The sequence below is a fragment of the Palaemon carinicauda genome, chromosome 3 (assembly GCF_036898095.1).
Source record: "Palaemon carinicauda isolate YSFRI2023 chromosome 3, ASM3689809v2, whole genome shotgun sequence".
Classification (NCBI taxonomy): domain Eukaryota; kingdom Metazoa; phylum Arthropoda; class Malacostraca; order Decapoda; family Palaemonidae; genus Palaemon; species Palaemon carinicauda.
In genome coordinates, this window is record NC_090727.1 from 54751176 (window position 1) to 54768675 (window position 17500).

Sequence of the window (17500 nt, forward strand, 5' to 3'; positions counted from 1 at the left end):
TATAGTATAAATGAATAAATAAATATATATATATATATATATATATATATACATTTATATATATATATAAAGCTAGATAATTGGGAGAGAAATGCCAAAGGCTTTTCTTGTTGGGAATCATGAATGAAGAATGTGAATAAGAGGGGGATGACTCCCTATCTCTCTCTCTCTCTCTCCCTCTCTCTTTCTCTCTCTCTCTCTCTCTCTCTCTCTCTCTCATGTCAAATGTAGACAATCACAATTCTCTATCCTCCTAATAAGTTATAGGCTATTGCAACTTACTCTCTATCTGGCGTTGCAATTACAACTTTCTCTCTCTCTCTCTCTCTCTCTCTCTCTCTCTCTCTCTCTCTCTCTCTCTCATTCTGCGTATTACGATTTGATTTATGGCGTTCGGCTTATTTTCATAGCTGGTTCTTCCCTTCTTCTGCTTCTTTTATCCCAGGCGGCCCCAACAAGCAGGGTTTCTTGTCGTCTCTGTAAAGAATATAGCGTCAGAAACAGGGTTTAAGCTATAAGGGTAATTACCTTAGTTTGAGGTAATTTCCATGGTTTCAGGATAATTTTTAAGGTAATTTATAGGTAAATTTCAGGAAATTGGAAATTTTTTAAGGTAATCTAAGGTATAAACCAGCAATTAAGGTAATGGCCACATGGTAAAGTTGAAAACCTGCCCAGAAGTGTTTCCTGTTGAGCACATTTCAACCATCGTTCCAACTAATGTCCTTTCGTCACTTAGTTTACTTCTAATTCTCAGTTTCTGGTGGTAATGGGATTTAGGTTAAATAGTCGCCCCTCTCCCTCTTTTCTCAATGCTTTCCTCCCTAGATTTCCACACCCCCACCCCTATTATTATTATTATTATTATTATTATTATTATTATTATTATTATTAACCAAGCTACAACCCTCGGTGGAAAAGCAAGATGCTATATGCCTAAGGGCTCCAATGGGGAAAAATAGCCCAGTGAGGGAATGAAATGAGGAAATAAATAAATGATGAGAACAAATTAACAATAAATCATTCTAAAAACAGTGACAACGTCAAATCAGATATGTCATATATAAACTATAAAAAGACTCATGTCAGCCTGGTCAAAATAAAAACATTTGTTGCGGCTTTGAACTTTTGAATTTCTACTGATTCAGGAAGATCATTCCACAACTTTGTCACAGTGGAATAAAACTTCTAGAATACTGTGCAGTATTGAGCCTCATGATGGAGAAGGCCTGGCTATTAGAATTAACTGCCTGCCTAGTATTACGAACAGGATAGAATTGTCCAGGGAGATCTGAATGTAAAGGATGGTCAGAGTTATGAAAAATCTTATGCAACATGCATATTGAACTAATTGAACCACGGTGCCAAAGATTAATATCTAGATCAAGAATAAGAAATTTAATAGACCGTAAGTTTCTGTCCAACAAATTAAGATGAGAATCAGCAGCTGAACACCAGACAGGAGAACAATACTCAAAACAAGGTAGAATGAAAGAATTAAAACACTTCTTCCGAATAGATTGATCACCGAAAATCTTGTAAGACTTTCTCAATAAGCCTATTTTTTTTGCAAGTGAAGACGACACAGACCTAATGTGTTTCTCAAAAGTAAATTTGCTGTCGAGAATCACACCTAAAATTTTAAAAGTGTCATACAAATTTAAAGAAACATTATCAATACTGAGATCCGGATGTTGAGGAGCCACCGTCCTTGACCTACTTACAATCGTACTTTGAGTTTTGTTAGGATTCAACTTCATACCCTATAATTTGCACCATGCACTAATTTTAGCTAAATCTCTATTAAGGGATTCACCAGCCCCAGATCTACATTCGGGGGATGGAATTGATGCAAAGAGAGTAACATCATCTGCATATGCAACAAGCTTGTTTTCTAGGCCAAACCTTAGTGAGGACCCAACACCAGGGTTACTAGGATGGCCTTTTTCGGGCCAAAAAAATCTAAAAAATCTGGCCTTTTTTAGTGCTAGATACCTAAATTTGGCCTTTTTAAAAATGGTTAGCCTTAAATGCCATATTTTCGGCCCTTTTCCACTATTAGGTTGGCTTTTTAAACCTGCAGTTGATCAGATGTTGACCTTTTCTTATTTTGAAAATCTGGCAATCCTGCCAACAGCCTCCAAGTTCTCTCCTCCTCCCTTCTTTTTGCCTAATCTCACCCTTCAAGTTCGTAGACCCTCGACCCAATGGCAGCTGGAGGCCCTTCAGAAACCCACAGAGTGGAGCCAATTGCCCAGGTGGGTGAAATTATAATCGCCACCCCATAATGGGTTCTTACTAAACCACCCCCCCCCAAACCCCATTTCCAGATTGGCCCACCAAAACGCCAATCCTCCTCCTCATCCTAGAAGTTCCTCCTTCCGTCCTAGCTCCATCCTAATAAATCTTGGCGTAGTAATTTGGGGCGGCCTTGGTATTATGCCTCTTCATGTCCAATCTCCGGTTATGACCGCGTATTTATGTTGTGAGAGCGGTTGGCTGTTTGTGATTGGCACGGGTGAGTTCGATGAATGTGAGTGTGTGCCCGTGATTGGGATGACGCGCAAAAGGGGTCTAATGAGAGAGAGAGAGAGAGAGAGAGAGAGAGAGAGAGAGAGAGAGAGAGAGAGATCATATATGTTTCTTCTAGAGGTTTGAGAAATTCCTTCAGAATGTTATTTTCTTGGTCAATCTATATATATATATACATATATATATATATATATATATATATATATATAAATATATATATATATATATATATATATATATATATATATATATTATATATATATATATATATATATATATATTTATATATATATATATATATATATATATATATATATATATATATATATATATATATATATATGTATATATATATATATATATATATATATATATATATATATATATATATATATATACATATATATATATATATATATATATATATATATATATATATATATATATATATATATATATAGAGAGAGAGAGAGAGAGAGAGAGAGAGAGAGAGAGAGAGAGAGAGAGAGAGAGAGAGAGAGATTATCTGAATTTTTACCACTTTGAAAAATTCCTTCAGGACAAGATTTTCTTGGTTTATATGAATAAATATTTTTCTATTGCTTGATTTGTATCATAACTCTTTACATTTTCTTTATATGAAGAGATATACATTTACATTTCTTATAATCTTATTGTATTGTATATATAATTATATATTTACATAAATAAATTTTGTAATTAACATGTATTTACAGTTACACCTTTTACTATTCCAATAAATATTTTTTTAAATCACAAGCATATCGACTCGTGAATACCTTATGAAAATAAGTTTTAAAAACTTTTATTGACATTAAAAGTCTCCATATTCATTTATGTGTGTTTACAGAAATATTGCTATCAAGTATAAATAAGCCAACTAGATAATATTTCTATTATACTTGTTGACAAATAAGTATTCATAAATGTTTTTTCTTAGAAATGTTTATGGAGTGAGCGTCAACACCTGCATAATTTCCAAAAGGTTTCGCAATAATACGAACTGCAAGAATTTGCAATGGTTTATTCGTCTCATGAAAACGTAAACATTTGTGATATTCAAAGGAGAAAAATATTTCCTGGATAACTTTAGTTCAATGACATATTCGGGAAAAGGAAAAGTTTTGAATACATTATTTATGCTACCTATGAATGAATTTCTAACGATGTGCATCCACAAGTGTATATATATATATATGTATATATATATATATATATATATATATATATATATATATATATATATATATATTGGTGTGCTACTGTCTTAAGCACACATTTGAGTATGAGTTGTTTTCAGATGTATTTAAATGGATTTACTGAATACATCTTAATGGTTTTTAAGTTTTATTTTTATAAAACAACAGAGTTAAACATCTCCATCACTGGAGGAAGCTGTGTTGGTCCACATGACCAATTCTGGTGAAGTTTAGATATGAACTGAATAAATTATCGATATCACAGATATCGTATGCTTGCTTTAATTTAGCCACGTGACGGAATCGGAAGACACCTGCATCCGGTGACGTCACAAACTTTCACACGAGGAGACAATGTGTTGACGTTAAGAAAGAATGTCAATTTGCCGAGGGTTGCATTATACATCCTGTTTATAATTTGAATGACTACAGCAAATCTCAGGGTTAGCTCTTCCAACCAACATGACATATTACGTCATTTGTTTTAAACATGTAATATTACTATTCTAATTATTACATAAGCTCGGCCAGCTATCTCAATTTTTTTTTTACAAAAATTTAACAAGCCGAAACATGGTCATTAGGTGTTAGTTTATAGTTGAGCCCTTTTCTGACATTGATTTGAATATAGATGTTATCACCCACGGTATATGTTTTAGTTGGTTTCGCTATTTTATCATGATTCCTTTTCATTATGATTTGTGATTCTTCTAAATTCTTTCGAAGGATATCATATCGACTTATACTTGCATTTATACATTCTTTTAAAGGATTTGATAGATTAGTTGTAGGCGTTAATACATGGAAAGGTGTTCTAACTGGGGTACCATACAATGCTTCATGCGGTGACATTTTAATTGATATATGATATGAATGATTCAGAGTACTCAGTGCCGCCGGTATTGCAATATCCCAGTTGGGGTCTGATCCCCCTAGTGTTACCCTCAATATATTTAATATCTTCCTATTTGCTCTTTCCACTAGCCCATTCGACTCTGGGTGATATATCATGGTATTAATCTTCTTTATGTTGAGGAATTCACACATTGAGGTAAGAAAGTGATTATTAAATTCACCACCCGAGTCTGAGATTATCATGTGTGGAATTCCATGTTTACAAATGTAACACTCGTAAAACTTCCTAGCGCATTCAATCGCAGTTTTAGTTTTAAGCGCTATTAGTTCTGTATATCGAGTTAAAGCATCTATAATTACTAAGAGGTGCTTATTTCCTCTGTCTGACTCGTAAAATCCTGTTAACAAATCTAAATGTATTCTTTCAAAGGGTTGATTGGGAACAGGATAAGCTCCTAGGCTGACAGGTGTTTTCGTATGCCCTTTGTTTTCCTGACATGTGCGACAATTAGCTATGTGTCTTTTTATATCTGTAAGCATTGTATGCCAATAAAACAATGATTTGGCTTTCTGTGACATTAATGAGAACCCAGGGTGTCCATGTAATGGATTTGAATGCAACCAATTCAGGACAGTGGAAATAAGTGAGTTTGGTACTACTACCTGGTCGTTAGTTACATGTGGTGTATTGCGGGTTTTCCTTGTCACAGTCCTACACAGAATATTATCTTTGATTATATAATTCTGCTGCTTATACTTTATATATTCTTTTTCTTTATGATTGCCTTTCAAAGCATTTATAATTGTTTCTATTTTCTGATCTTTTCTTTGCTCAGTCTGTAACAATTCAGCACTCCAGCCTAAATCTTCTTGTTCAGATATTGTTTTTACAATAGGCATGGATGTTGATATATCTATTAATTCAGCTAAAGGCTCCGTACAAGATGACACGGGGTTGCGTGATAATGCATCCGCAATGATATTTGCTTTCCCAGGTAAGTACCCGATTCTTGCGCCAAAATCTTGAATGATCAAATGCCACCGAGTTCGTTTAGGGCTGTGATTGAAGCCTTTAAAGAATTCTGTTAGTGGTTTATGGTCAGTAAGAACCTTAACGGGATAACCGTAAATTATGAACTTAAAATGCACTAGCGAATTAACAATAGCTAGTCCTTCCTTGTCTATTACTGCATACTTACTTTCGGAAGTTCTCAATTTTCGAGAATAGAAAGCTATCGGGAAAAACTGTTTATCATATTGCTGAAGCAATACCCCTCCTACTCCTAAGTCTGAGGCGTCTGTTGCAATGAAGAATTCCTTACCGAAGTCAGGAAATTTTAAGATAGGAGAACTACACAGTTCATCTTTCAAAGTATTAAACGCCTGTTGATGTTGCTCAGACCATATGAAATCTACGCCCTTCTTCGTAAGATCAGTTAAAGGAGCGGCTATTATTGAATAGTTGCGTATAAAACGCCTGTAATATCCACTACAACCCAGAAATTGCTGTATTCCCTTGACATTAGTAGGTATGGGAAAATTACGTATAGCCGACACCTTATCATGGACTACTTTAAGACCTTGGCTTGACACCATGAAACCTAAATATATTAATTCTGTTTTGAAAAATTCACACTTACTAATCTTTACCCTTAAGTTATGTTGTCTTAATCTCTGTAGTACTAGTTCTAACTTACGTAGATGTTCTTCTAAGGTGTTGGAAAAGATTACAAGATCATCCATATAGGCATGCAATATATCCCCTAACAAGTCTCCAAACACTATGTTAATCATTCTTGTAAATGTTATAGGAGCACAACGTAAACCAAAAGGCATCCGTAAAAATTCATAATGTCCCCTGGCTGTGCTGAAGGCTGTGTATGGGATACTATCTTCTTCTAATGATATCTGGTGAAAGCCTTTAAGTAAGTCCAAACTGGTAAAATATTTATTCTGACCTAACAAAGACAAAATATCGTCAGTACATGGCACTGGGAATCGATCAGGGATCGTTTCCTCGTTTAGACGACGAAAGTCGACGCAGATACGCCATGTTCGATCTTTTTTCGGTACAACTATTAAAGGAAAATTATAAGGGCTATTTGATTTTCTAATGACTCCTTCCTCTAACATTTTACCTACTTCATCATTTATTTCATTCTGGAATTTCATAGGGAGTCTGTACGAGGGTACATATATAATTTTCTGCTTGTCTTTTAACCTTATTTGATGCTCGATCACATCTGTTTTTCCTAAGGATCCATCCGTAGTGGAAAAGACATCTGTATACTTAGTTAAAAGTTCAAAAATTTTCTGCTGAATTTCTTCGTCTTGAATGTCCTTACTGATTTTATTTTTAATAGATCGCAAAAGGGATTCATCCGCAACTGATTGAGAGTGATTGATTTCAGCAACGGTAAGAATACGATGTTTATAAACTTCTACATCCAAGATATGTTGATTTTTGTGAATTACTAAAGTGTTATTTAAATGATTACAGACTTCGATATTACATTGCTGATGTGAGCCTACTGTATAAATAGCTTGTGTGACAGACAATCCGTTAGTTTTCAAAGTATCGGAAAGGATTAATATTTCAGATCCCGGTAGTGTTTTCTTTATTTGCACTATTAAATTCAAAGGTATGTTTGGTTCGATATATTGCGTGCAAGATGATATTACGGGTGAACGAGAATTCTGCTGGGTCGCGTATATTATTTCTTTATTAGTGAGACAAGTTATTGGTTCTTCAACGTACGTTACAGTTACATTTGTCGTCTCCTTTTTATCCAAAACTGACTTTAAGGTATTAGAAGACTTATAGAATTTCCCTTTGATATACACGCCGTGCTTTGCAGGAGCTAAGATAATGTTTTGATTTCCCATAGATGGGTATCCTATAATTACAGCTGGATACATATTAATGTTTTTCACAACAACAAATGTATCGGCAAACGTGCGATTACCGACTCTGAACTGGATATGAGTTATGCCTATGACGTTTAATTCATTATTTCCTATACCTGAAAGTCTGATTCCTGATTTTTCAATCGGAAAGTTCGAAAACAACAAATGATGCGTCTCCAAATCCATAATATTACGTGGACTACCAGAGTCAAAAAATAACGTAAAGGATTTGTGTTCTAAATTGACAGCATATAAGGTTGGCCGTAACTCATTTTGGCTTATTATTGTATGAATTCGTTGCAAATCTACGGGAGCATGCACTGTTTTACTTAATTCGGCCGTGTGTTTCATAGGAAAATCTATTGTCTCACAATTATCTGATAAAACATTAAATTGATTATTCAATACTATTGATGTTGACATAAATGACCTTGACCCAACATCACTCTCTTCCCCTCTAGAGTTAACTATGTGGTATTTGCTTTGCTCTGCACATTCTGAAAATTAGGCTGACTTTGCGAAGTCTGGATTGACGGCCCAGGCTCAGCGATATTTGAAGAAGTGTTTGTTTGTTTCGGACTCTGAACTGCATTGACATTTTGTTGTTTCTTCTTATTGTTAAAATGAGGATTTTTCTTTTTATTTCCATATGGAACTGACTGTGGAATTGACTGTGTATTTCTAGGATATTGTTGTGTCTTACGCGCGTAACATTGACTATAAGAATGTGATGCTGTGTTGTGAACTGAACAAAATTTCGTTCTACAGTCTGCGCTTATGTGACCTTGACGTTTGCAGTTGTAACACGTCACTCCCGCTACTGGATCGTTAATTACGTTCACTGTTTGTGGTTTTGTTTCATTCTTAGCAAAAACTTGAGTTAACACGGGATCGAGATCTGGACACTTGGACATGTGTTTCTTTATCTGTTTATAGACATCCAATTCCGTACTTGCAGGCATTAACTTCTTATCAAAGCACCGCACTAAAGCTTCAGGCAACATAAGTGTCATGCAAGTTAAATACATTAATCGTAAAAAATCTTTCACGGAGATGTTATCGTTAGTAACGCAAGTGGAATTACCTAAAATGTCCTGATATTCGTTAAGCCTATCAGCTATGAGAGCTGCTCTCTCAACAACATTAAGCCGATTCATAGTGGCTTGATTAAGTGTATTTCGTAACGTTAACACTACATCCAAAGCTTCCTCACCCCCATAAATCGCGCGTAACCTAACTTTGAAATCATCCCAAGTAACTGCTTCCTGAAATGAAACACCTCTTAAATACGCACTCGCATCCCCTTTAGAAAAATCTATAAAACTTTTAGCTTCTTGTAATTGTACAAAAGGATCTACGATTTGTTTGGCATTTAAATGGGCATCAACGGATGAAATCCATGACTCCACATTTTGTGGCAAGAACCCGTTGACACGACCTTGAAAAGGAAGGATTGCTGACCTGGCATTTACAAGCGTCACAATTGGAGGAGGATTAGCCTGGCCTACACCACTAGGTCCAGGGGTAGGGCTGACAGGAGGAGCCATGACTGCTGTATTTTTTTTTTTCTATCTCTTTGACCCCTTTCAATCCTATCAAAATATCTATATGAGTACAGACGCCCACTGCGTAAACGCATATGTATAATAAAATTCCCCCAACAATGTTACTAATCCCAAAACATTTCCCCCCAAGAGTTTATGAAAGAAAAAGGAATTAGCACAAAGAAAGAAAAATTCTAAATGAGAATTCGGAGTTTCTTATAACAAAGTTTAGGAATTCACTCACCCCAGTAATAATTGACTAACGACTTGTGATAACTACACTTCACTGCCCAAACTGAAATGAATACAAAATCTCTGTACTTAGCTTATAAATGAAGTCGACACGTCCTCTCTCTCTCTCTCTCTCTTGATGTTTTGTTAGCGATGTCTCGTTCTAGTTTCTTGTTGAATGTAGTTCTTCCTGGATATGTCTTGCAATTGTTGAACGCCAGTCCTTGGGTTTCCTAGGATGTTGATTGAAGATTCAAGTTGTATACTAACATATGTTGATGTTAGATTTTCCGTTGGACTTAGTCAAAATTGTAGATTCTTGTAGATAATGTTGAGTTCTTGAAGATCTTTATCAGGTATTACAGCTTTTATTTTGAAGTCTTGAAGATCTTTCTCTGGTTTTACAGCTTTTATGTTGAAGTCTTGAAGATATTTCTCTGGTTTTACAGCTATTTATTTTGAAGTCTTGAAGATATTTCTCTAATTCTTAGAGTTTAACCGCTGTCTTAGAGTTTAATCGCTGTCTTAGAGTTTAATCGCTGTCTTAGAGTTTAATCGCTGCCACCATTTATTGGTGTGCTACTGTCTTAAGCACACATTTGAGTATGAGTTGTTTTCAGATGTATTTAAATGGATTTACTGAATACATCTTAATGGTTTTTAAGTTTTATTTTTATAAAACAACAGAGTTAAACATCTCCATCACTGGAGGAAGCTGTGTTGGTCCACATGACCAATTCTGGTGAAGTTTAGATATGAACTGAATAAATTATCGATATCACAGATATCGTATGCTTGCTTTAATTTAGCCACGTGACGGAATCGGAAGACACCTGCATCCGGTGACGTCACAAACTTTCACACGAGGAGACAATGTGTTGACGTTAAGAAAGAATGTCAATTTGCCGAGGGTTGCATTATACATCCTGTTTATAATTTGAATGACTACAGCAAATCTCAGGGTTAGCTCTTCCAACCAACATGACATATTACGTCATTTGTTTTAAACATGTAATATTACTATTCTAATTATTACATATATATATAAATTATATATTCCTATATATATATATATACATATATATATATATATATATATATATATATATATATATATATATATATAGATTTATATATATATATATATATATATATATATATATATATATATATATATATATATATATATATATATACATATTTATACATACATATGTGCGTCTCTGTATACGCATGCACAAGTGCTTTTGTATGAGTATTTGTGTAATGCAAAAATTATGGTTTGGGAAACTTTAGTAAATGGTAGAAATACATAATATTATTCACCTCATTATTTTTATAACGGAGGCAAAAAATAAGACATATTTTCTTGGTCAGCTTGATATGAAATTAAATGGGTTTTATTATATTACAAGCATACCACTATATAAAAAAAGATATGTAAAATCTTGCATAAAGATGAATTTCTTGAACAGATCAAAAACAGTTTTCATATCTAGGTAATTAATTGACTTTATTTTGTATACAGTAAGAAAACTAGTTCTATACTAAAAAAGAGCACTACCATATATGATCTTTCATTCATGATATGTTCTAATAAATGATCATTTTTTTTTTCTTGGCAAAACTCAAATGGACTGAAATAAACTATCGTACATCTTAATCAGTTTACTCTAATGATTACCCATATTAGAGAGAGAGAGAGAGAGAGAGAGAGAGAGAGAGAGAGAGAGAGAGAGAGAGAGACTCCTTATTCTAAATTATGCTGATTTACACAATAACAGAAACAATATTCAATGCCTCAGGTTTTCGATTATAACTATTTATTTATTTGACAATTTTGCATCTAAAATTATTCAATAAACTTGCATTTGTAAACATTTTATTCATTGTTTGATATTTTAACACTTTTACGACCTGAAACTTCCTGATGAATGTTAATGTTTTTCCTTCTTCTTTCCAGATGCTGATCCTACTCATGGTCTTATGGACGTTGTTAGAAGGTGTGCTGACATGTCCCAGAGAATGCAGGTGCTCCCTCGATGAGCGCGGTCGTCGGAGTGTAAGATGTGAGAACGGTGGAATGAGCGACCCGCTCCCTGTAATGGACATGGGCGAAGACACTGAAGTACTAGTGATATCGGCTCCCCATTACAATCCGAACACTCTTACCCTAGGGCCAATCTTCAAAGGCCTTAGACAACTCGAAGAAATTCATATAATACGTTCCAAGATTCCTGCATTGGGGGCTCACTCGTTTTGGGGCCTTCATAAGTTACATGTTCTCAACCTTACTCGAAATCATATCTCCGCTTTGATGGATACAAACTTCAGAGGAGCTGATGCATTACGTCATCTAGACTTGAGCCTAAATCGCATTCAGTCTGCACCTTCTGCAGTCTTCCGGCATGTGCGGCACATAAGGACTCTCTCGCTTGCTAACAACATGGTTCCAGAATTAATGCCAAGAGTCTTCTTTGGCTTGGCCAGGCTAGAAAGACTTGATCTTAGTTTCAACCCCCTTGGAGATTTACAGCCAGAAAGATTTACAGACGTCCCCGATTTGAAGCAACTCTACTGTTCAGGTTGTGGTCTAATGTCAATCAGTAGCAGCCTCCTCCAGACTTTACCAGAACTGCGTGAGCTTGATCTCAGCAAGAATCGTTTAACGCAGGTACCACCCGGAATAGCCTCAAATTTCCTACCACATCTGATTCACCTGAGATTAGATGGAAATCATATCTCTTTTATTGAAAGAGGAGCCATTTCTGGGTCACCCATCACACACCTCCACCTTTCCTATAATAGAATCAGTCGTCTAGAAGTTGGATCTTTCTTCAACAGTTCACTGAAGCATCTGGACTTAGCATATAACAGATTAGCCCATTTAGAAAACAACGCTCTTGATGACGTTCTAGATGATTTACATGAAATTAATTTATCAGGTAACTCTTTACATGTTGACCAGTTATTATCTATCTTGCCAAAGGCTCGCCAAATTCGCCACCTGGGTCTTGGGGACATGGGGTTGACAAGGCTTCCTCCTGAACTACTGCGAAATTCCCGTCATCTGCACCATTTGAATATATCAGCTAATTATCTGACTTCACTGTCCACAGATGTATTGCACAATGCTCCACATCTTTATTCTCTCGACCTATCCTTGAACGCAATTCGGGGATTAGATAGCATGCTGGTGGCCGCTATTAACGCAGCTAGTGAACTTAGAACTCTCCGTTTGGAAGGAAACCCATGGCAATGTGACACTTGCCATATTCTACCTCTGTTGAGATGGCTCCAAGATGCTCCAGACCAAGAATCTGGCTGTAGTGAACCTAGGGTCTGGACATGCCTAAAGTGTGTGGGGCCTAAAGGAGTATCTGGTCTTGAACTAGCCCTCCTTCCTCATGGGGACTTACCTGCATGTCCCTATACCACTCCTCCGGCAGCTACAATTTGGACAACTTGGGTTGAGCCCTCTTTGAATGCTATAACAGAAGAACCCCAGTTGCCCCGAGGACAACTGACTCGCTCTGAAGATGCAGACATAGGTTGGACACTTGAAAGAATGATTAAAGAAGAATTGCATTTGGTAATTGTTGCTGCATGTGCCCTTGTTCTCTTGTTGTTAGCTCTAATTATTGTTGGTATTTTCCTATATAATAGACATTCTGCCTTTTATTACACGTACGAAAATGACCCCGAGAAAAAGGAAAAGCTCATGAAATTCAAAGATAGCAAAAACAACAACAGTCCTGCATCGAAGACTCCCCTGAAAAAGAAACATGATGCAACAATTGCAACAATAGACAAGTTAACAGACATTGCAGGCTCTCAAGAAGTGATCGAGGATGACCAGAAACTTAATAACATTCCTAATCATAACAGCGTTTTGAACAGTACAAATTCGGTCAACCACTCCCCATCCCCAAATCACATTAGTGCCCTTAACAACCCGCCAGACGTCAGCCGCGTCTCCCCAAGCAACAATGGCTTTCACCCATTAAACCACATCCAATCAGGTAACTCAAACCAAGACCAGTGCGTCCCACAGGAAAACCAGACGGACAGTGCAGCTCTTTAGCATAGGTCTGGTGCCAATAGTGAGCTAATCAAAGAAATTACACTGTAAATGAGAAAAGTGCTTTAATATGTGCATTGACATGCTACTAATACAGGTGATGATTGCATATATCCCTCCGGTATATCTAATGCTTCCTGAACTGGTAGGGCTGTGAAGACTGTGGGAATACGTCAGACATTTTACTATAGATTGGGCCTGTCTCTCGTACTCACAGTTCGCGTGAAATTCATCCATCTATATGCGAGGGAAAGAGAGAAACAAAACTTATGTCATTTATTTTGTGAAGTGCTCTTAATGGAAGTGGTTAGTATCAATGTAACGACATGAAGCATGTTAAAAAAAAAATGCGAAAAGCAAAGCTCTAGACTTCGTTATTAGGGAAAAAAAGAGATTTTGAAGAAAACGAAACCATGTCATGAACATGCATTGAACAAAACCGAAAGAAAATGTTGCATGAATAATTGTATATCTGAGAGCACTATTTAATGGTTAAACGCCCTTTTGTACATTGATTCGTTCTTGAGACCATAGCATGTTTGTAAGTTGAAGCATATCATCACCTAACCCACGAGATTGTCTTCCAAAACCCTTGAGTTTATGACTTAATTAAAAGGCTGGGAAAAGCTGGATCAGCGAACTTTGCTCTGACAGCTTTTTACAGTGCGAAAGCCTAAGTTCACATTTCAGTATAATCTAGAGATGGTTATATTATATGGTATGAAGGTTATGGTGTTCCTATTGGATGTTTAACATTCGTTCATGAAAATATGTTTTTTTCTTTATTTCATCTTGTTTCAAACATAGATACAAATATGCACATGATTTTATATGTATTCATAGTTACACATCCACACACATTATATATATATATATATATATATATATATATATATATATATACACACATATCGTAGCTATACTTCTCAGGTTTCAAGTCTCTTTTTGAAGTACATGCCATGCAGTCTCTTCAACTTCATCAATTCGACCAGAGGAAACAAAAGACGTGCGGGGGAAAAAAAACTATTCGGAATCTCAAAATGTGTACAAAACCATTGAAATTATTTAATTTTCTACTCCCCATTTTTTATACCAGATGAAAGACATTATTGAGTGAGAATTATGAATAGTTCTACCTTGAGATCATAACATATTTGTTGTACTAGTCAGCGAGTCGTTTTATATATATATAAATGTGAGGCAAATAAAAAAAATCAAAGCCTTTTTCTCCCGAGGTGTGTCAGTCTATGATCGGTGTATTTCTAACATTTCGTCCTAAGCCTTCGAACTGGAAAAAAAAGGGGCTCTTCGTATATATGAATATATAGAAAAAGAGTAAATATAAATATATATTATATATAATTTTTCACTGTAAATTTACTTCTGTAAATATATATAGAATGTATGTGTGCATAGCTTATTTTGAGGCTTATTGTATATGTACACATTTTATACTACTCAAAGATAATAAATTTCTTAAACTCAACAGGACTGTTTTATTTATTCCTTTGGTAAGAATGAGATTATCCTTAATGTTTAGATTCAATTGCTCGAACATTTAGTAAATCTTAAAGTTTCTTGAGAGGTAATGTTAATCATATAATCTATTTGCTGTGTATTTTTAGATAATCCAAGTTACCTAAATCATTACTTCATCGTAAAAATGGTACCACTTTGATAATCTCATTGACTTTTTTCAAACTAAGAAGATAATAATTATGTTGAAATTAAAACATTAAAGAACACTAAATGTTTGAAAGGAAATTACAAATTATGTCCATAGAAAACCAAGGAGGTTCCACGTAAATGACTCGCAAGAAACACCTATGTATCTATAAGTATCTATAACTACTTGCATTTACTATACAAGACCTTTGAACACTTACCATGTTTTTAGGTAGTAGTTATAAGGGAGAATTAAAGCATGCTTAAAAAATCCGATCTATTGTTGTGAAAGTAGTGAGCAACTGAGTCAACAACTGAAAGGCAATCTCTTATAGAAATTTTGAATTCATCAGCATGTCTAACCAAGATTAGTCTTGGTACACCTCATTGAGCCCTAAAGTAATCCAGATTAGTCTTCATACACCTCATCGAGACTTAAAATAATCTAGATTAGTCTTGATACACCTCATTGAGCCCTAAAGTAATCTAGATTAGTCTTGATACACCTCCTTGAGCCCTAAAGATTATCTAGATTAGTCTTGATACACCTCCTTGAGCCCTAAAGATTATCTAGATTTGTCTAGATGCACCTCATTGAGCTCTAAAATAATCTAGATTAGTCTTTATACACCTCATTAAGTCCTAAAACATTCTAGATTAATCTTGATGCACCTCATTAAGCCCTAAAATAATCTAGATTAGTCATGACACACCTCATTAAGCACTAAAATAATCTAGATTAGTCATAACACACCTCATTAAGCCCTAAAATAATCTAGATTAGTCATGACACACCTCATTAAGCCCTAAAATAATCTAGATTAGTCATAACACACCTCATTATGCACTAAAATAATCTAGATTAGTCCTGACACACCTCATTAAGTCCTAAAACATTCTAGATTAATCTTGATGCACCTCATTAAGCACTAAAATCATCTAGATTAGTCATGACACACCTCATTAAGCCCTAAAATAATCTAGATTAGTCATAACACACCTCATTAAAGCCCTAAAATAATCTAGATTAGTCATGACACACCTCATTAAGCACTAAAATAATCTAAATTAGTCCTGACACACCTCATTAAGTCCTAAAACATTCTAGATTAATCTTGATGCACCTCATTAAGCACTAAAATCATCTAGATTAGTCATGACACACCTCATTAAGCCCTAAAATAATCTAGATTAGTCATAACACACCTCATTAAAGCCCTAAAATAATCTAGATTAGTCATGACACACCTCATTAAGCACTAAAATAATCTAGATTAGTCATGACACACCTCATTAAGTCCTAAAACATTCTAGATTAATCTTGATGCACCTCATTAAGTCCTAAAACATTCTAGATTAATCTTGATGCACCTCATTAAGCCCTAAAATAATCTAGATTAGTCATGACACACCTCATTAAGCACTAAAATCATCTAGATTAGTCATGACACACCTCATTAAGCCCTAAAATAATCTAGATTAGTCATGACACACCTCATTAAGCACTAAAATAATCTAAATTAGTCATGACACACCTCATTAAGCCCTAAAATAATCTAGATTAGTCATGACACACCTCATTAAGCACTAAAATCATCTAGATTAGTCATGACACACCTCATTAAGCCCTAAAATAATCTAGATTAGTCATGACACACCTCATTAGGACCTAAAATAATCTAGATTAGTCATGATACACCTCATTAAGCCCTAAAATAATCTAGATTAGTCATAACACACCTCATTAAGCACTAAAATAATCTAGATTAGTCATGACATACCTCATTAAGCCCTAAAATAATCTAGATTAGTCATGAGACACCTCATTAAGCCCTAAATTAGTCTGATGTGTATTCATTTTGACACACACGTTGAAGATAAACCTGAAAAAATCAATGTTTGTTGAGTAGAAACTTAGAATTAGAATGAAGAAGTAGAAAGGTATAAGAAATTATTGTATGTTATTCTTATGGTTACTCAAGACATGGCTCTTTATTTTTCTTTTTTTTTTCTCTTTTTGCTTTGAAAACTTGCAAGAAATCCATTCATGGTAGGTGTGTAGTCAGAGGCTATGTTGATGTTTCCTTAGGTAAAAATCTGAGTATGGATTAATACGTAAAATACAGCTTAAGTCTAAACCTGCAGAGGACAAGATCCATGAGAATTTCATGAACGTTCCAGTGTAAGTGTGTTCTAAGTCTCCCCTTTACTTCACGTAAGTATACATATACATATAAACATTTGAAGAAATGTATCTGATTAGCTTCAAGTCGAGAGAGAGAGAGAGAGAGAGAGAGAGAGAGAGAGAGAGAGAGAGAGAGAGAGAGAGAGAGATTTTAGCTTATAGAAAGACAGTTTGGAAAATGTGTTGGCGGATTTTTTTTTACTGTTTTGTAAATGCGAGAGAGAGAGAGAGAGAGAGAGAGAGAGAGAGAGAGAGAGAGAGAGAGAGAGAGAGAGAGAGA

General features: G+C 35.1%; 1 protein-coding gene across 2 annotated transcripts in view; it reads left to right on the forward strand.

Annotated features, from left to right (window-relative positions):
• LOC137638290 (platelet glycoprotein V-like) overlaps positions 1-14231 on the forward strand; it is a 26906-nt gene extending 12675 nt beyond the window's left edge. For both annotated transcript variants that reach the window (XM_068370356.1, XM_068370355.1), the window contains exon 2: positions 11253-14231. In XM_068370356.1, coding sequence (XP_068226457.1) covers positions 11253-13373 — 2121 coding nt within the window. In that variant the 3' untranslated portion in view covers positions 13374-14231. The remainder of the gene's footprint in view (positions 1-11252) is intronic.
• Positions 14232-17500: the final 3269 nt, after the last annotated feature.